This window comes from Jaculus jaculus, chromosome 6, assembly GCF_020740685.1.
Source record: "Jaculus jaculus isolate mJacJac1 chromosome 6, mJacJac1.mat.Y.cur, whole genome shotgun sequence".
Lineage (NCBI taxonomy): Eukaryota > Metazoa > Chordata > Mammalia > Rodentia > Dipodidae > Jaculus > Jaculus jaculus.
The window spans coordinates 66382161-66403755 of record NC_059107.1 but is presented as its reverse complement, the minus strand read 5'-3'; the positions used below and the strand labels follow the sequence as shown (position 1 = coordinate 66403755).

General features: G+C 40.7%; 1 protein-coding gene and 1 pseudogene across 1 annotated transcript in view; both read left to right on the top strand.

Moving 5' to 3' along the window:
• Anxa4 (annexin A4) overlaps positions 1 to 21595 on the top strand; it is a 145123-nt gene that overhangs the window by 80622 nt on the left and 42906 nt on the right. The window contains exons 4-8 of the mRNA XM_045153117.1: positions 6648 to 6742; positions 8736 to 8849; positions 10801 to 10891; positions 14695 to 14774; positions 16492 to 16548. Of these exons, the coding sequence (XP_045009052.1) occupies positions 6648 to 6742; positions 8736 to 8849; positions 10801 to 10891; positions 14695 to 14774; positions 16492 to 16548 (437 nt within the window). The remainder of the gene's footprint in view (positions 1 to 6647; positions 6743 to 8735; positions 8850 to 10800; positions 10892 to 14694; positions 14775 to 16491; positions 16549 to 21595) is intronic.
• LOC101613200 lies at positions 2058 to 2704 on the top strand (annotated as a pseudogene).

Sequence of the window (21595 nt, the reverse complement as noted above, 5' to 3'; positions counted from 1 at the left end):
TTTAAAGGAATAATTTCACGTCTCCTCAGTGAGTTTGCTTAAAAGATTTTAGGGCTGGAGGGATGGCTTAGCGGTTAAGGTGTTTGCCTGCAAAGGACTCAGATTCGATTCCCCAGGACCCACATTAGTCAGATGCACAAGGGGACCTATGTATCTGGATTTTGTTTGCAGTGGCCAGAGGCTCTGGCATGCCCATTCTCTCCCGCCCTCCCTCTCTCTCTCCCCCCCTCATCTCTGTCAAATAAATAAATAAATGTAAATAAAAAAGGTTTTAAAACTTCCTTCCATTGTTGTATCCAGAGTGCCCTGTGGAGATAGTAGCAATATATTTCTATATGTTCAGAGAATTCATAAAAATTTCTCTCTCTCTCTCTCTCTCTCTCTCTCTTTTTTTTTTTTCTGTTCCTGATGCTTTTAGCATGCTGCGTGGTAGGCACATATAATCCTTCCTTTTACTCGGGGCTTGACCCATGGTTCCCCTGGTGGTATGGAGTGGGTTCATGACATGCTTTACCAGAACTGCGTACCTCTCCATAACCCCTTGGCAGTTCCACTCTGATTAGACGTGGTGCCCCACATTTGGGTGCCACCCTGTTGGTGTTGTCACCTGCTGGTGCTAACTGAGCCTATTTCTGGGTCCTGAATGACTAGAGCCACGGGATTGAGCTAAGTATGGGGCAAGCCAACCAAACCAAGAGACTCCAGGCATTTTCTTTTGCCCAGGGAGCTCAGACTCAGCAGGCTTCAGAACTTTTATTAGAACAGCTCTTTGTACAAAAGTTCATGCAGAGTTTATGCAGATAATATCTTAAACAAAACAAAATAGACAGCAACTCCCTATCTCAGAAGCAGGAGACATTCTGGCTAGTTTGAAACTATAGATGAATATTAGAACCCCCCTCCCCGTAACAACAGGAGAATAGACATCACAAACTGTTTCCAACATTCTAGGATAAGCACAGATGTCTTTATTCTCAAAACTCTGCCTTAAAAAAAAATATTGTGACTCTACTCTAAAAGAGGAGATTGGGCTGGGGAAGTGGCCCAGTGGTTAAAGACGCATGCTTGCAAAGCCAGCAGCCCAAGTTTGATTTCCAGCACCCACATAAAGTCAGGCACCAGTAATACATCTGACATTTGTTTTTAGTGGTAAGAGACCCTGGTGTTCACACACACACTACAAATATATATATATACATATATATTTAAATTTTTTTTATTTATTTACTTGACAGAGAAAGAGAGGGAGAGAGAGAATGGGCAGGCCAGGGCCTCCAGCCACTGCAAACGAACTCCAGACACGTGCGCCCCTTGTGCATCTGGCTAACGTGGGTCCTGAGGAATGGAACCAGGGTCCTTTGGCTTTGCAGACAAATGCCTTAATAGCTAAGCCATCCCTCCAGCCAAATATTTTTTTAACATTGTGAGATCACCTTTCATTTGGGAACATCAAAAAAAAAAAAACTGACTGCATGGTAGTCTGGTGCCCCCACCACCTGCACCACCGCCCCCGCCTCTTGCCCTTCGGCCACCGCAGCCTCAGGACCGGCTGTATGATTAGGCCATAATCTTCAATGAGTAGACATATTTCTCCGTGCTGTGGTGTTCTTGGTCACACATTTATGGAGTTTCTTCTGAAGGGCAGTGGAGATTACTGCCAGGCACAGCATGACCTCTATGCAGACAAGTGAACTGTAGAGACATTACTACTCCACCAAGAAGCCCCCATAAGAGTGGTTAGCCCGGACACAGCAGTGTTGAAGTGAGATCCAGAGCTTTAGCAAGCGCTCAGACCTGGACGGGGTAAACCTCAGTGCACTTCTTTGTATCGCCTCAGTATTACTGGATTGAAGAGTTGCTGCTTCTTATTAGGAGTTTCCTTTCATTTCCCATTTCTCTCAGCTCCATACTCAAAAGCACTGAGAAGTTTAAGTGGAGTATATTGAAGTAGACTTCACTTTTTTTTTTTTTTGCTCCATTTCTGTATTCAGTTTTTTTTAATTCTTTCATAACCCTATTGGGTGTTTTTTTGTTTCTGTTTTTTAAACTAAATTAACATGGCTTGAATGAACCGCCCTGCTCCTGTGGAAGTCACATACGAGAACATGAGATTCCTTATTACTCACAATCCAACCAATGCAACCTTAAATAAATTTGTAGAGGAAGTTAAGAAGTATGGAGTGACCACAATAGTAAGAGTATGTGAAGCAACTTACGACACTGCTCTTGTGGAGAAAGAAGGCATTCGTGTTCTTGATTGGCCTTTTGATGATGGTGCACCACCTTCCAACCAGATTGTTGATGACTGGTTTAGTCTTGTAAAAATCAAGTTTCGTGAAGAACCTGGTTGTTGTATTGCTGTGCATTGTGTTGCAGGACTTGGGAGAGCTCCAGTGCTTGTTGCCCTAGCATTAATTGAAGGTGGTATGAAATATGAAGATGCAGTACAGTTCATAAGACAAAAGCGGCGTGGTGCTTTCAATAGCAAGCAACTTTTGTATTTGCAGAAGTATCATCCTAAAATGCGGCTGCGCTTCAAAGACTCCAATAGTCATAGAAACAACTGTTGTATCCAATAAAACTGGGGTGCCTGATGCTATTGAATTGGATGTGGAACTTCAGACAAGACCTGTTTTGTCATACATAATTAGCCAACATTTTGGCTTGGTGAATAATTCTAATGAAGTCCATAGGAGTGTTTTCCCAGGCTATAAGCTTGACAGAATTGCAACCTCTAAGTTTGGGTTATGATCAACTTATTTGGACACTTAGAGAAAGATTCTTGCTGGTTAGCATTTAAAATGTGATTATTATTTGTACCAATTGACCTTTCCTAAAATCATGTGGCCATGGGTGTCTTTAAATGTTCCCTGCGGCAAAATCTTGTCAGTACCTAAAACATGTAGGACAATTAGTTGCCAAAGCGTTCAGCACAACATTGTACATTTTTAGTTTCACACAGAACCAACGTTCAGGAGCTAAGGACACTAGACCCTGGGTGGTTCATTCCTTCAGTCATTTCAAATGTAGGGCCTATATATAGTTTTCTGCTCACTTTATGTTTACATTTCCCACATTCATACCAGTACACATCAGATTTGCTCAAGTGTTGATTTTTTTTTTTAACCAACTCTTTTGGTGATTATTTAATGTAATTCTATCTTTTTTTTTAAATTTATTTTTTTTTCTACTTTTTTGTTTCATTTTTTTTTTAATATTTTTATTTATTTATTTGAGAGCGACAGACAGAGAGAGAAAGACAGGTAGAGGGAAAGAGAGAGAATGGGCGCGCCAGGGCTTCTAGCCACTGCAACCGAACTCCAGACGCGTGCGCCCCCTTGTGCATCTGGCTAACGTGGGACCTGGGGAACCGAGCCTCGAACTGGGGTCCTTAGGCTTCACAGGCAAGCGCTTAACCGCTAAGCCATCTCTCCAGCCCTTGTTTCATTTTTTGTTATTATTTGAAAGCAACAGAGAGAAAGAGGCAGAGAGAGAGAATGGGTGCACCAGGGCCTCCAACCGCTGCAAACAAACTCCAGACACATGCGCCCCCTTGTGCATCTGGCTAACGTGGGTCCTGGGGAATTGAGCCTCGAACCGGGGTCCTTAGGCTTCATAGGCAAGCGCTTAACTGCTAAGCCATATCTCCAGCCCTCATTCTGTCTTTTATGCTATTATGAAAAAACCTCCATTTTGAAAATCTGCATTGTTGAAGAAGCACATGTGTTTAATGTCTCCAGACAAACAAAAAGCCTTCTAGTTAATTTAATATTTGCACTCTGAGGTGCACATGAACAGGGAGGGCCTGAAGAAAGAATGGGAGAGAGGCTGTTCAATATCTCAGTCAGATGTTGCCTTTGTCTTGTATAGCAGAGAATGTGCTCTTTAATTTAGTAAATGTTTATAAAGGTAGAGATGCTTTGTTGTAAACAATTCTTAATCAAAATTTCTGAAATACTTAATTTTTTCCATACTTAACAAAAGTTCTTTACCAGCTTTTTTTTGGTTTGAATTATGATTTTCCTCTTTCCAAACTTGCAAAAAAGTGGGGTCTGCTAACGAACTGAGCAGACATCTAATATTTGACATGCCTTTTGAGCTATGTAACTTAATAATTGGATACTTGATAATTTGTTTTATTATGTAATTGATAAAATGGTGATGTGTTTTAATGTGAGTTCAACCATATATTTATACTGTCTAGGAATGTGTGGTTGTAGTTCTGTGGGAGAAATAATTTGTCAGTGTTCACCAGCTTGTAAAAAGTTAGTGCAAGAGCTTAAACATCTAAATAAATGCATTTATCATTACTGAGATTGTACTTCAGTTAATGCCATTTGATCTGTATAAAGTCATTTTAGAGATAATTTAATGTATAGTGTAGCAAGTAGCAAAGGCAGCACTCCTGCTTAGCAGGCATTGAGGAGAGGTGTGGGGGGATCTCATTGTGGACTTACATCTAGAGATGATTTGGAAACAATTTAATGTGTACTGAGGAAAAACACTTTATAACAGAGGAAGGCCTTGATTTTTAAAGCTTAATTCCCCTAATTAGTACTCTTATGCAATTTCACAGTTTTAACTATATACCTTTATATATTTTGAAATAAAAAGTTTTTTGGTTAAAAAAAAAACTTTAGAGTGTATAAAATTTGAGATGGCCACTGGGAAATAAGTTAAGTTTCAATAAATGCTGAGAAGAGAACATGTTTTAGGTAAGTTGCATCTGAGCAGAGGAGTGATTGCTTACAGTGGGGAAGGCATGCAAAGCTAGAGTAGGCTGTATGGGGGCTCTCTGCCATGGCAGATGCCAAAGGGAGGTACTGAGACTGCTACTGAGAAAGCCACCTGGAAAACACAGGTGCCAGAATCAGTGTGCTAAGTGGAGGGGCCTAGGGAGACATGCAACCAACAGTCTGGTAATGAAGGGATTCAGAAGAGTGTGTGGAGAGAGGCGAGTGGATAAAACAGATATTCAAGAGCTGCCGGGCGTGGTGGCGCACGCCTTTAATCCCAGCGCTCAGGAGGCAGAGGTAGGAGGATCACTATGAGTTTGAGGTTACCCTGAGACTGCATAGTGAATTCCAGGTCAGCCTGAGCTACAGTGAGACCTACCTCAAAAAAACAAAACAAAAACAAACAAATAAACAAACAAAAAAACAAAAAAGAAAGAAAGAAAGAAGGAAAGAAAGAAAGAAATTCAAGAGCTAAATCTGATCCAAGGACAGAACCCCAGCACTAGCTTAGCAGAGGCAGGGAGATTAAGAGTTTAAAATCAGCCTGAGCTAAATAGTGAATGCTTGAAACAAGAAAGCAAGCAAACAAATAAAAAAAGGGGGGAACTGGAGGGATGGTTTAGCAGTTAAGGTGCTTGCCTGTGAAGCCTAAGGACCCAGGTTCAATTCTCCAGATCCCACGTAAGCCAGATGAACATGATGGTGCATGCATCTAGAGTTCGTTTGCAGTGACTTGAGGCCTTGGTGCACCTATATTCTCTCTCCCTCTCTTGGTCTCTAATAAATATTTTTTTTAGGAAAGGAACTAAACCTGTGAATCTGACTACCCTCTGTTTCTGTATGTATTTGCAGTAGAGAGCTACTATGCCAGGTGGTAGCTACTTAGTAAATTCAGCAGACCATGTGGAGCAGTTGAGTGCTTATGAGTAGGCCAGGACCATACTGAGAATTTTTCTCTTAGGAAAATGAACCTACCAAGGCCTAGAGGAGACCAATCAGTAGCTAAGAAGTTAGCAGATTTTTGCAGTTGCCTAAGAAGAGGCCCAGAAATCCTGGACTGGCATGAGAGGGTGAGGAGTTCAGAAACAAGGCACGGACACAGAAAAGGTTGTAGAGCAAAATTTTGCATGGTTTAGCAAGAAATCTGGATATGGAGGAAGGGAGAACATTAAAAATGCAAATCAAAGCTATTTTGAAGGTACAAACATGGCCAACTGGAGGAAGGATGATAGCATTCACATCAGGAGGTGAGCCAAACAGAACACTCTTCTCCAGCTGAGAATTCTGAAGGTTGTGTACAAACTTAAAATTCTGTAGTTTCTCCCTAGACCTCATGTTCCCAGGGTCTTTAATCTTGCAAAGGATGACTATAGTGAACTTACACTCTTCATTTCTCCCTGCAGTATTTCAGTAGAACCAAGTCTGTAACAAACCACAGCACCCTATAAATCATAAAGAATGAGAAGGCAGAAATCTTCCCACATATACCAAGCTATTACAAAGATGAGGGACCAATCTGAAAAATCATCATAAAGTCACTTTGTGAAAAAGCTGCTATAAGCATTAGACAAGCAAAACTTTGGCTATTTGTAACTTGTAATTAGTAACTTTAAATTTTGGTAGTGTGTTCTGTCATGGCAACCCCTGGAGATGAGAAAAGACAGCTTTACAAGCTTTTTCATTTTCAATGAAAGTAGGAGTACAGATTTTAAAATGCAGTTAGGGCTGGGAGATGGCTGGTTGTGCAAGCACAAGGACCTGACTTCAATCTCAGCACCCATGTAAACTGCTGGGGTGTTAGCACATGCCTAGAACCCCAGAGTTGGGAGGTGGAGATAGTATCCACTAAAGAAATCCATTTCTCATGCCTCTCTCAAATTATGCTCCTCATTGTGTCTATCTTGCCTATAGGCACTGATGAAGATGCCATTATCAGCATTTTGGCCTATCGGAACACAGCCCAGCGCCAAGAAATCCGGACAGCCTACAAAAGCAGTACTGGCAGGGTATGTGTTATCTCCTGCTATGGCAAGTGCTCAAAATCTTATCAGGCAGCATGGCCTCCTCCTGAGCTAGATCCCTGAAGTAGTCCTGTGTTTTAAAACATGGTTTTTTGTCTTGTTCAAAGATGTTCCTGGAAATAGTGGTCACCACCAGAGCTTGGGAAGGGTATGAGTTAGGGAGGGTGGTTAACGGGTTCAGAGCAACAGTTGGATAGAAGGAATGTTCTACAGCACAGTAGGATAACTATGGTTGACAGCAACAAATTGAATATTTCAAAGTAGCTGGAAGAGAGGACTTTGCATATTCTCAACACAAAGAAATGGACAAATATCTGAGAGAATAGGTATGCCAGTCACCTTAATGTGATGGACAAATACTGGAAGTATTAAAGTGTCACACTGAACCTCACAAATATATACAATTATTATGTCAAATAATAGTAATATTATTTTTTAAAAATAACATTAGAGAAGATATTCTTGAAACAAAACAAAACCCAAAAAATGTCACATGTGGGGCTGAAGATATGGCCAAGCGGTTAAGCCTAATGACCTGAGTTCAATTCCCCAGTGCCCACATAAAGCCAGATGCACAAAGTAGCACATGCATCTGGAGTTTGTTTGCAGGGACTAGAGGCCCTGGTGTGCCCATTCTTCCCCCCCCCCCTTTCTCTTCCTCTCTCTCTCTCTTTCTGCTGGGCATGGTGGCACATGCCTTTAATCCCAGCACTTGGGAAACTAAGGTGGGAGAATTGCTATGAGTTCCAGGCCAGCCTGAGACTGCATAGTGAATTCCAGGTCAGCTTGGGCTAGAGAAAGACCCTACCTTGAAAAAACAAACAAAAACAAAGCAAGCAAACAAACAAACAAACAAAAAGGTCAAAGGTATTCACTATTGACTTGGAATGAAAATATATCCAGCAAATGTGTAAGTATGCAAATGTGTTTAAGTTAATGTCCACAAATGTTTTGAACTCAGACCCACTATTACACTCTTAAATTACTGAGGCCTTTTTTAGTTTTTGAAGATTGTAGCTATTGATAGTTACCATGTTAAAAATGAAAAGTAAGAAACCAGCATAGGAGCTGGAGAGATGGCTTAGCATTTAAGGCTCTTGCCTGCAAAGCCAGAGAACCCAGGTTCGATTTCCCCAGGATCCACATAAGCCAGATGCACAAGGTGGCTCATGTGTCTGGAGTTCGTTTGCAGTGGCTGGATGCCCTGGCACGCTCATTTTCTCTCTCTCTCTCTCTCTTTCTCTGCCTCTTTCTCTCTTTCAGATAAATAAATAAAAATAAAAGGAACCAGCATGGTAGCACATGCCTGTAATCACAGCACTTAGGAGGCTGGCATAGGAGAATTTTGACTAGACTACATGCTGAGACCCTGTCTCAAAAGATAAGAGAAAGAGGGAAAGTGAGAAAGGAAGAGAAAAATAAAAAGGAAGAGGAGGAAGAGAGATGTTAAGATATGTAATTAATTTATTTTTAAAAATGGGGTGGGATGTATGTGCAATATCCAGGGTTCATTCCCAGCCTAAATAAATAAATAGCTTATTACTATGAGAATTGTGAAAAATAACTATATATTCCAAAATGAAGTTTAATGAGAAAGTTAGCATTTTACTTTTTGCAAATCTCTTTAGTGCCTGCCTTAAAACAAATGGCTGTGTTCTTATGTCTGCTTCTACACTCAATTTGTTTTGGTATGTGGTTTTGTTTGAGGTATATGAAGAAAATTTGGCCTTGCATAGATAATAAATAGTTGGAAAAGTAGGGAGTATTTTTGACATGGTTGTAGATGTGCAAGCATGTCAAATGACACTACACTCCTGAGAGGTTGACAGGAACAAGAAAAGAATGTCTTGGTATTACTGTGAACAACATAGTTTTGACTTTCCCTGCCCCTGGAAGGGTCATGTAGGTCCCATATGTCCCCACACCACACTGAAGAGTAACAGAAGCAGATAATCTGGACCACTGTCTTCTGTTGCAGGACCTGATAGACGACTTGAAGTCAGAACTAAGCGGCAACTTCGAGCAGGTGATCTTGGGGCTGATGACACCCACCCTGCTATATGACGTGCAGGAGCTGAGAAAGGCCATGAAGGTTTGCCGTCCTCCCCTTGAGCCTGGTGCCCTTTATGCACACATGACACTCTACCTCCGCAAACTGTGGCTTAGGCTTTTTAAAAGAAGGGAAGTGAAAGGAGAGAGGTTTTCCCCACAATGACAATTTGAAAACTATTCAGCAGTTGTAATTTAAAAATTGTTTTTGCCAAGGATGATGATGCTTGCCTTTAATTCTATCACTCGGGAGGATGAGGTAGGAGGAACCATGAGTTCAAGGCAAACCTGGGCTACAGAATGAATTCCAGATCATTCCAGATCAGCTTGGGCTAGAGTGAGAGCCTCCTTCAAAAAAACAAAAAGCAAAAGAAAAAACGTAAAAATTGTTTGCTAAAAAGTTTTCTCAGGCTGGAGAATTGGCTTAGTTGTTAAGGCACTTGCTTGTGAAACCTAAGGACCTAGGTTCAATTCCCCAGTACCCACAGAAGCCAGATGCACAAGGTAGTACAGGCATCTGGAGTTTGTTTACAGTGTCTGGAAGTCATGTAGTACCCATTCTCTATCTGCCTTTTTCACTCTCCCTCAAATAAATAAATAAATATTTTTTTAAGTTTCTCTTTCCTGTGGCTGAGTGCGGAATAGCTATAGTTGTCTGTCTGCAGTGCTGCAGGTGAAACCTAAGGCCTGAGGCTTGCATTTCTATGCTCTACTGCTGAACCATTGTACAGTTCTAGAAACTTCCTTGTTGTGTAAGCTATTCTTGAACATAAACATTATGGCCAACACTACATAGATTTTGGGTCTGCTGTCAGCTTAAAGTTGATATAAGCATCCTTGGCTTCCTTACTTGACAGCCCTCTGGGACCTGGCAGGGGTTGAGGGGGGAGGGAGGAAGCTGGTTTGCAGGGACCAAATATGAAATGCAAGTACAATACCTTCCTCTGCATGTCAGTACATACTGTACCTTGAGGAAGGTTCTGAGTTGGTTCTGGGAAACCAAGGTGATCACAAAGTCTTTGCCAGAACATTCTGCCCAGAAGAAGAGCAGACAGAGGTCAAGGAAAGATTAAGACCCCTGAGGCAGAAACTACCTAATTTGTTATAATAAGAACCAATGGTAAATGGTCTACACAAATGTTTGTTTTTAGTAATAGTACTTATGGTGACCACACTGGGTTAGAAAAAGACAGTTAAAAGTTAACAAATCTGAAAGCTGCAGCAGTGTGTAAAGAACACATCAGAGGCAACCCTCCCGCAGGAAGTGGGTACAGTCACAAAGATAGGTACTGGTTTTGGACTGAGAATTGTTTTCACACTGATCTTCTTTAAAATAAGAATGGCCTTACCTTTGGTAATGGCATGGGTTTGGGGATGACCTGCTCTAACTGTCAACATGACTTCAGGCTCCATGTTTTCTACATGGAAAATATATCAAAGAACAGTGACTTCTGCAAAGAACATCCCCACAGGAGGAGAGAGCAGCCATGAACACTGCAGTGCCCTAGAGGGAGCCACATTCTATGAGGACTTTCAGCAGTGCTGAAACTCCAGCACACTGTTGATGTATTTGTCAACAAGTCTGGTCTTAAATAAATTAAGCCAGGCGTGGTGGGGCACACCTTTAATCCCAGCACTAGGGAGGCAGAGGTAGGAGGACTGCCATGAGTTTGAGGCCACCCTGAGACTACATAGTGCTTTACAGGTCTGCCTGGACTAGCCCAAGACCCTACCTGAAAAACCAAAAGAAAGAAATTAAAAGTGGAAACTCCTCTGCTCCCCCCAGAAAGTTAATAAATCCTATGCTAGAACACAGTGGGCTAGCTGTTTATTCTGCTAATTCATGTCTGTATCCCTTCAGAGTCTAGGACTCAGGGTTTCTTTTTCTTTTTATTTAATTGTATTATTTTTTAACTGGTACATGAAAACATAAAAATTGTACATCAGCTGTGTACACTGGCTCATCCCGTTCTCTCCTCTGGCCTCATGTTTAGGGAGCCGGCACAGACGAGGGCTGTCTGATTGAGATCCTCGCCTCGCGTACCCCTGAGGAGATCCGGCTCATCAGCCAGGCCTACCAGCAGCGTATGTAGCACCCTCGGAGGCTCTAGCTGAAGTTTCTGGTGATGCAAGAATGAGAGTGACTGGTTATCACCAACTAAAATCTCTTCATAGACACACTGACTGTGGGGATCCTTAGGGCCAGGCTCTGCTTTGAGGCAGATTCCTTGTCTAGGCCAGTGACTGGGGCTTCTTAGAGAAGGTATCACTCTGCCTCAGCCATCCATGGCAATGTTTTATTACCCTGGAAATGGAAGGTTGTTCTTTATGAACAAAGAACCAGATATTTGTTCAAAGTCCTGGCATTGCCAGGAGACTGAGACAGAAGGTCAAGTGTTTCAAGCCAGCCTTGGCTCCAGAATGAGACTTTGTCTCAAAAAGAAAAAGAAAAAAAAAAAGGTGCATCAGTATTTCCAGAAATGATCTGCAGCCTGGAGCAACTGAACCAGTTTCTGACCTCCAGACAGGTCAGGACACTAACACATTTATTTTTGTCTTAGAGATCTTAGAGAAATTGAGCTTAGAGGTACATGCCTATAATCCCAACACTCTGGGCTAGGCAGGAGGATCAGGAGTTCAAGGTCATCCTCAACTACACATTGAGCTCAAGACCAGTCTGGGCTACATAAGATTCTATCTCAAAGAAACAAACTCTGGAGGATGATGTGTATGAAGAACCTTTTAAAAATCCAAGCCTTGGGGTAGAGGCGCAGTTCAGTAGCAGAGTGCTTGCCTAGGTCAAGGGTCTAGGTCATTAGGTTCTATCCTAATACCACAAATAAAACAATATAAAAAGAATCACTTTAAAAATATTTCATTTATTTATTTGAGGGAGAAAGAAGCAGAGAGAGAGAGAGAGAGAATGGGCATGCCAGGGCCTGTAGCCACTGCAAACAAACTCCAGATACATGTGCCACCTTTTGCATCTGGCTTACATGGGTACTGAGGAATCAAACCTGGGTACTTAGGCTTTGCAAGCAAGTATCTTAACCACCTCTCCAGCCTGAGAATCACTCTCCAGGTCTCATTTAAGCCAGATGCACAAAGTGACACAAGCGTGCAAGGTTGCACATGCCCAGTAGGTGGTGCACATGTCTAGAGTTCGATTACAGTGGTTGGAGACCTTGGAGTGCCAAATCTCTCCCTCCCCAACCTCTGCATTAAAAAAAAAGCCAGTCTGTTGGGCTTACCTCAACAGCAACAACAAAAAAGGAATAACTTTTTTAAAGGATGCCTTTTTCCTTAAGAATAGGAAAAAAAAAAAAAAAAAAACAAAAAACACAGGGGCTGGAGAGATGGCTTAGCAGCAGTTAAGGTATATGCCTATGGAGACTAGACCCAGGTTCAATTCTCCAAGTCCCATGTAAGCCAGATACACATGGTGACTGTAGCATCTGGAGTTCATTTGCAATGTCTAGAGGCCCTGGTTCACCCATTCTCACTCTCTCTCCCTTTCTGTCTGTCCCTAATAAATAAATAAAAATTAAAAATTAAAAAAATAAAAACTTTAAAAAGACGCATAACAGGCCAGGCATGGTGTCACACACCTTTAATCCCAGCACTCAGGAGGCAGAGGTAGGAGGGTCTCCATGAGTTCGAGGCCACCCTGAGACTACATAGTTAATTCCAGGTCAGCGTGGACTAGAGTAAGGCCCTACCTCAAAAAACCACAACAACAACAAAAAGTGCGTAACAGGCTAGATTGCATGGTATTTATTTAGCATTGTTTATATTAGTTAAAAATATCCACCAGTAATAGATTGGTAAATAATATATAGTATACTCACAGTGGAGAATTATGTAGCCATTAAAACATATTTTAAAAATAATTTTAAATTACACAAAATAGAAGCTTGGGAAATGGCTAAGCACTTAAAGGGTTTTGCTTGCAAAGTCTGATGGGTCAGTTCAGTACCCCAGTACCCAGGTAAAGCCAGATGCACAAAGTGGCACGTGCATCTGGAGTTTATTTGCAGTGACAAGAGGCCTTGGCATGCCCATTCACATTCTCTTTCAAATGAAAAAAAAAAAGACACAAAATCACAAAAATAGCATAGATAAATTGATATAGATAAGTGGAGAAAGAAGTCAAAAATAATATCCTAGTCAGATTTATGTGACAGCTTATATCTGTAATCCTAGCACAGGAGCCTGAGGCAGGAGGATTGCCAACAGTTTGAAGCTGTCCTGGGCTATGTAGTGAATCTCAGACCAGCAAGGGCTACACTGTGAGACCATGTCTGAAAAAAAAAAAAAGATACGGGCTAGAGAGGTGGCTCAGTGGTTAAAGGAGCTTGCTTGCAAAGCCTGATGGTCCAAGTCTGATTCCCCAATAGTCATGTAAAGCCAGATGCAAAAGTCATGCATGTGTCTGGAGTTCATTTGCCGTGGCAGGAGGCCCTAGTGCACCCATATTCTCTCTCCCTCTGCCTCTTCCTCTCTGCTTCTATCTCTCTAAATAAATAAATGCAAATATTTTTTAAATGATAAACTAGAGCTTTATTTTTTGAAATGGGAGCTATGCTATCCTCAAATTCACAATTCTCTTGCTTCACCCTCCCAAGCACTAGAATTATAAGTATATACCACTATACCTACTTTTTAAAAACTATTTTTATTTATTTATTTGCAAATAGAGAATGAGCATGCCAGGGCCTCTAGACACTAGAAACAAACTTCAGAAACATGCAGCACTTTGCATCTGACTTTACATGGGTACTGGGAAATTGAACCTGCATTGTTAAGCTTTTTAGGCAAACACCTTAACCACTGAACAATCTCTCCAGCCCTATACCTACTTTTTTTTTTTTTAAAAGAAAAGGTCTATATAAGAGAAAGTGACAAAAATATTCCCCCAAAAGTTACCAGTGATTATTATTTCTGAGTGTCTAGATTGTGGTAGAACTTTCTTACCGTCATTTTACTATTTTCCCGTTTTCTACAGTATTTTTTTTAATCACACACCCCTTCCAGGGTATTATGGATAACCCAGCTTCTGATATAAGTTCAGTGAGTGCTGTACTACTATACGATGTCCCCAGATCCAGTTGACTTTTGTAGAAAGAAAAATCACACTGTAGGGGGGTTTGCTGCATTTTCAAAATAAGAGAATAAACCCTGGAGACTTGTATTTAGTTCCTGGACCCTGACATCTGCCCCACATGGGTTTTGGATTTAGCTCTCAGATCCTGATATATGCCCCATACAGATTTTGGACTTAGTCCCTGGACTCCAACGTCTGTCTCATGTAGGTTTTGGATTCAGTCCCCCAGCCCCAACATCTGACTCAAGCAGGCTTCTCCCAGAAGCTATGGACGAGCACACCTCAGAACCTTTGTGCTGCTGCCTTCCTTCATGACACATGGTGGCTGTTCAACAGCTACACTCAGTCCTGTGCAGACAGCTACAGATACTAGGTGCCCAAACAAAGATTGTGACCCACCTTCTCTACCCCATCACCTTAAGGAACATATAATGATAAGATGAAGCACCTTGGCCATTTGTTGGTTTAATTTTTGTCTGTTTGTTTGTTTGTTTGTTTAGAGGTAGGGTCTCACTCTAGCAAATGCTAGCCTGGAACTCTAGCTCCAGGCTGGGCTGCGCTCACAGTGATCCTCTTACTTCTGCCTCCCAGGTGCTGGAATTAAAGGTGTGCACCACCATTCCTGGCTACTGGTTTAATTTTTGCAGTTATATGCACAGAAGTTCTTCAGGGAGAGTTGCTTCAGTTAAACAAGCTGGTTGTGGAGGTACAGGACTTGCTGGAGAGTGACTGTGTTGGGCGGGACTCTTCACTGTGCTTGTACACTATTCCATTCTCTTTCTAGAATATGGACGGAGCCTTGAAGAAGACATTTACTCTGATACATCGTTCATGTTCCAACGAGTGCTGGTGTCTCTGTCAGCTGTGAGTCACTCCCTTTGTTACAGCTTCTGATGGGGTTAGGTTATATTGAAATGTTCATTCTCAATAGGAAAAAAAAGAAAAAAGAAATGTTCACTCTCTATCCCTTCAGTCCCCTAACATAGATATTTCTTAAACGTTGTTCTTGGGCCTCTCTGTTATCTTATTTCTCCCTAGAGACCCTGGCTAGTCATGTATGCCCACACATTTATTCTACTTTAATTCACTATTCCTAAGTTCCAAATACATACATGTATCTCTATTACAATGTGCAATAACTTATAGAGATGACTGGGAGGACTTTCTGCGCTTTAAAAGTTTATACTGTCTTAAGGGAATATAGCAGGTCTGTAGAGTCCTGGAAAGCACAAAAATATTGAGTGCCAAAGATGAGGTGCCTAACCAAAGAAAGATTCAAGAGTTTGCTTTGGAAATAAAGGCTTCTTGACAGAGAAGCTGTTCAAAGAGGACCTGAAGGATCACTAGGATTCCTAGAGGCAGTGATATGGGTAGGCATATTCTAGGCAGAAAGAACAGCAAGAACAGAGGAAGAAAACAGAGAATGTGGCTGTATTCAAGGAACCACAGGTTGAACAAAAGCAAGCTGTAAGGATTGACTGGGAGTCCATTAGGAAGAATTCACACTTTATTTGGCAAGCAACATAGGGAGTCACTTAAGGTTAGAGAGTGGAAGATGATGTGTTGAGTAGAAGATGTAAGGAACAGGAGGCTAGAGACCAGGTAGTTAGTTGAGAAAAAAAAAAAAAAAAGTCAGGACTGGGCAAGGGAAAGGGTTGGGGACAGAATAGGACTACCAGAAAAGAAAGGGCAGATGCTCAAGATACTCAGCATGATCCCTATCTTTATCCCGGGCTACATTTCTGAGTCTGAGACTTCTGTCTCCCACTGCATTTCAGATGTTTCAATATAAATAATTCTACCATCACCAAAACTTGATCTCATTTTCCCTCCAGCTCCCTGACTTGCCTGTCTGGTAATACTATTGCTGTTCCTCTCACACCAAAAAAGAAACTGTGGAGTTGGTCCTTAATTTCTTCCTCACTCTCAGTTCTGATATTTACCTAAACAATGTCTTCCAGTTTCCTCTTCCAAGTTTTCCCCTTTCTTTCCACACTTACTTCCCTTATGAGGCTGGCTTGGACTATAGAAAATTATGAGATCAGTAAGACTAGTCTAGCAAAATGGAGGGGATGTCCTGTTTCACTGCTCTGAAACTTAAAGCCTAAGGTTTTCTAGTGACATGGTGGGCTTTCTGTGTTTGGAAGGTTGCACTGTATCTGCTCCAATTGTCAGGCTCTGCATTCCCTTATCTTCTCTTCTAATCCTTTTGGTTGAACTTGATCAATGTAGACTGAGCATTTGAGAAGACTGAGTCATCTAGGAATATATGTTGTGGTGAGGGGATGCTGGGAGGAAAGAAGAGGGGATCTCCCCTTACTGGTAAGACATCTGTACAAGATGAGGGTTCACAGTGGGGCTTGACTCTGCTGGGAACCATCACCAGGCACAGACTCTAGCCCTGGTAATAGAGCAAGAACATTGTGGGGCACTATTTCTGCCTCCTTAAGCCTGAATACCTACATCTTATGGCAGTTTGTCTCATTATCATGACCTTGGGCTCCCAGGCCTCTGTGTAACAGTGACCCAACATCTATGTGAATGTTCACTCATTTTGTTTGTTTGTTTGCTTGGTCCTCAGGGTGGCAGGGATGAAGGGAATTACTTGGATGACACGCTCATGAGACAGGATGCCCAGGTTGGTTGAAGTACAAGTTCCTTCTTTTAGTTTGTTCCCTAATACAGGTTTAAGTTGGTAGATAGCCTCTTCTGTTTCAGAGTATATTAGTGAAGCTAGAGAATGTTGTGAAAAACATCATGGACAATTCTTAATAACACATACTTCTTGCAAGGGTACCTGGGACTTGAGGTGGAATTGGACAGCATTCATATCTGCATTCCTGGGTTCCAAGCTTCTTGCTTCTTTGTTGTGTGATGATCCCAGAGAAGCACTTAGTGGTTTTGTTTTGAGTTCTCTTTTTGTATTGCTAGGGATCAAACCCAGGTCCTGACCCATGATGGGCAAGTGCTTTACTCTGAGCTATAAACCCAGACATTACTAAGTATCTTCTGAGTCACTTAGAGGGGAAGGAACCTGCCCTCGCTCTGCTCAGTGTGCACACTTCCTCAGAGATAACGTTAGATAGGATCTGTGTAAAAGCTCAAAAGGTAGTTGCAGCCCTGGCATCCATCCCACTGATGGTTGACCTGGTGCCAACCCCTGAGGCCAGATAGCATCGGTGATGGTACCTTATTTAAAAAAAATGGATCCTGGGGCTGGAGAGATGCCTCAGTGGTTATGACACCAGCAGAGCTAAAGGACCCAGGTTCAACTTCCCAGTACTCACGTAAAGCCAGATATACAAGATGGCACATGCATATGGCATTCATTTACAGTGGCTGGAGATACTGATGTACCATTTTTTCTCTTTCCTTATCTGCCTCTTTCTCTATCAAATAAATTACAAAACAAGAAAAATGATAAAAATAAACACACACCTTTCAGTAATAACTCTTAGCATCAATAGTCTCAATGCCCCAAACACAAGACATAGGTTTGAAGACTGAGTTAAAAACCAGGATCCTGCTGGGCGTGGTGGCGCACGCCTTTAATCCCAGCACTTGGGAGGCAAAGGTAGGAGGATTACTATGAGTTCGAGGCCACCCTGAGACTAAGAGTGAATTCCAGGTCATCCTGGGCAACAATGAGACCCTACCTTGAAAAACCAAAAATAATAATAATAATAATAAAATAAAATAAATTAAAAAATCAGGATTCTTCAATTTGTTGCCTCCAAGAAACTCACCTTTCTACAAAGGACACACACTATCTTAGGGTTAAAGGTTAGATAGAAACAGTGTTCTAAGCAAATGGACCTAGAAAACAAGCAGAGGTTGCTATCCTCATATCTGGCAAGGTAGACTTCAGTCCAACATTAAAAACATAAGGAAGGTCACATGGGGTTCCCAACTTCATCAAACAAACACTATTAGAAGTAAGGTCACAGATAACACAAAGCACAGTTGTAGTGGGTGACTTCAACACCCCACTCTCATCAATTGACAGGTCATCCCAGAAAAAAAATGAACAGAGAGGCATCTGGATTAAATGAGGTCATAGAAGAAATGGACCTAACAGATATGTGCAGGACATTTAATCCAAATGCTGCAGAATACACATTCCTTTCAGCAGCACTTGGAATATTCTCTAAAATAGGCCATCTATTAGGGTGCAAAGCAAATCTTAACAAATACATGGAAATTGAAATAATCCCTTGCACTCTATCTGGTCATAGTGGGATCAAACTACAAATCAATAGCAAGAAAAGCTATAGAGAATACACAAAATCATGGAAACTAAACAATACACTACTAAATGATGAATGGGTCAATGAAGAAATCAAGAAGGATACCAAAAAATTCATAGAGTCAAATGATAATGAGAACACAACATACCAAAACCTTTGGGACATAATGAAGGTAGTCCTAAGAGGGAAATTTATAGCTTTAAGTGCCTATGTTAAGAAATTAGAAGCTGGGAGTGGTGCACGCTTTTAATCGCAGCACTCGGGAGGCAGAGGTAGGCGGATCGCTGTGAGTTCAAGGCCCCCCTAGTAAATTCCAGGTCAGCCTGGCCTAGAATGAGACCCTACCTCGAAAACCTAAAAAATAAAAATAAATAGAAAGAAAGAAAAAGAAAAGAAGTTAGAAAGGTCGCAAGTAAACAACTTAATGCTTCACCTTAAAGGCTTGGAGAAAGAAAAACTGAAAATCATTAGATGGGAAGAAATAATGAAAATTAGGGCAGACATTCATGAAATAGAAACAAAACAAAACAAAAAAATCCAAAGAATCAGTGAAACAAAGAGTTGGTTCTTTAAAAGCATAAACAAGAATTATAAACCATTAACAAATCTGACCAAAAGAAAGAGAGAAGAGACACAAATTAATAAAATTAGAGATGAAAAGGGCACCATCACAACAGATACCAGAGAAATTCAAAAAATCATAGGGATATACTATAAGTACATATACTCCACTGAGTTTGAAAATCTGAAAGACTAGGATGATTTCATTGATTCATGTGACCTACAAAATTAAATCAAGATGAGATTAATCACTTAAATAGACATATAACAAGTATGGAGATCCCAGCAGTTATCAAAAATCTCCCAACTAAAAAAAGCCCAGGCCCAGATTTATTCACTGGCAAATTTTACCAGACCTTCAGGGAAGAACTAACACTGTTTCTTCTTAAACTATTCCAGAAAATAGAAAAAGAAGGAATCCTACCAAACTCTGTAAAGCCAGCATCACCCTGATACCAAAAGTAGGCAAAGATAGAACAATAAAAGAGAAAATAACAGATCAATCTCCCTCATGAACATAGATGCAAAAATTCTGAACAAAATATTGGCAAACAGAATACAAGAATACATCAGAAAGATCATTCACCCTGACCAAGTAGGCTTTATTCCAGGTATACAGGGATGGTTCAACATACACAAATCAATAAATGTAACATATTATATAAATGGACTGAAGAACAAAAATCACATGATCTTCTCATTAGATGCAGAGAATGCATTGACAAAACCCAACATTCCTCCATGATAAAAGTCCTGCAGAGACTGGGAATAGAAGAAACATATCTCAATATAATAAAGGCTACTTATGACAAGCCTACAGCCAACATATTACTAAATGGGAAAATCTTGAAGATTTTCCACTAAAATCAGGAATGAGAAAAGGGTGCCAATGTCCCCACTTTTATTTAATACAGTACTGGAAGTTTTAGCCATAGCAATAAGGCAAGAGATGCACATAAAAGGGATGTAGATTGGAAATTAAGAGATAAAGTTATCATTATTTGCAGATGAAATGGTTCTATACATAAAGGATCCTAAAGACTCAGCAAACTGTTAGAGCTGATAATCACCTATAGCCATATAGCAAGATGCAAACACACAGAAATCAGTAGCATTCCTATATGCTAACAACAAACACACAGAGGATGAACTCAGAGAATCACTCCCATGCACAAATGAATCAAAATAAATTTAAAAAGTACCTTGTAATAAACCTAACTGAGGATGTGAAGGATCTCTGCAATGATTGAAAGAATCAATATGATGAAGATGGCAATCTTACCAAAAGCCATATACACATTTAATGCAGTCCCCATCAAAATTCCAATGGCATTCTTTACGGAAATAGAAAAAGCAATCCTAAATTTCATTTGGAAGCACAAAGAACCTTGAATGGCCAAAATAATTTTGAGCAACAAAAACAAGGCTGGTGGTATCACCATACCTGATTTTAACCTATACTACAGAGCCATAGTAACAAAAATAGCATGGTGCTGGCATTGATGTAGATCAATGAAGCAGAATAAAGTACCCACATGTAAGGTAGCTATAGCCACCTGATCTTTGACAAAAAATACCAAAAATACTCATTGGAGAATAGACAGCCTCTTCAGCAAACGGTGCTGGAAAAACTGGATATGTACCTGTAGAAAGGTGAAAGTAGATCCTTATCTTTATCCATGCACAAGAATTAAGTCCAGATGGATCAAAGGTCTTAATGTCAGACCTGAAACTCTAAAACTGCTAGAGGAAAAAGCAGGGGAACCCTTCAACATATTGGTATTGGCAAAGACTTTCTGAATATAACCCCAGTTGTTCAGCAATTAAAACCACAGATCAACCACTGGGACCTCATGAGATTACAAAGCTTTTGTACAGCAAAAGACACTGTGAATAGAGCAAAGCGGCAACATACAGAATGGGAGAAAGTCTTTGCCAGAAGTACATCTGATAGAGGATTAACATCTCGGATATACAAGGAACTCAAAAAATTAAATAATAAGAAATCAAACAATCCAATTAAAAAATTAGCTATGGAACTAGAGAGTTCTCAAAAGAAGAAATATAGATGTCATATAAACATCTTAAAAAAAAATTCTACATCCCTAGTCATCAGTGAAATGCAGATCAAAACTACATTGACAATCCATCTCACTCCTGTGACATTGGTTACCATGATGAAAACAAATGACTATAAATGCTGCCAAGGATGCAGAATAAGAGGAACCCTTCTACACTGTTGGTGGGAATGCAATCTGATCCAGCCATTGTGGAAATAAGTGTGAAGGTTCCTGAGACAGCTAAAAATAGATCTACCATATGACCCAGCTATTCTACTCCTAGGCATATATCCTAAGGACTCATCTCACTACCTTAGAGATACTTGTTCAACCATGTTGATTGCCACTCCATTCACAATAGCTAGGAAATGGAACCAGCCTAGATGTCCCTCAATTGATGAGTGGATAATGATGATATCACACATTTATACAATGGATTTCTACTCAGCAGTAAAGAAAAATGAAGTTATGAAATTTGCAGGAAACTGGATGGATCTGGAAAGTAGCTAGAATCCAGGCTCAGAAAGCCAAACGTCACATATTCTCTCTCATATGTGGATCCTAGCTACACATGATTGGACTTCTATTTAAGTAGGAAGAAAACTCAGTAGCAGAGTCCAGTAAGCTAGAAAGGAGTTGTAAAGGGAATAGAAAGGGAGGGAGTGGGGGGACTTAATAGGATGGTATTGTATATATGTAAGTAGAAGAACTGATTAATGGGGGTGAAAAGGCCTAAGTGAGATCAGGGGAAGAGACTAAGTAAAGGAAAGAGAGAGAGAAGACTCATCAAAATCTAAGAGGATATAAATAAATCATA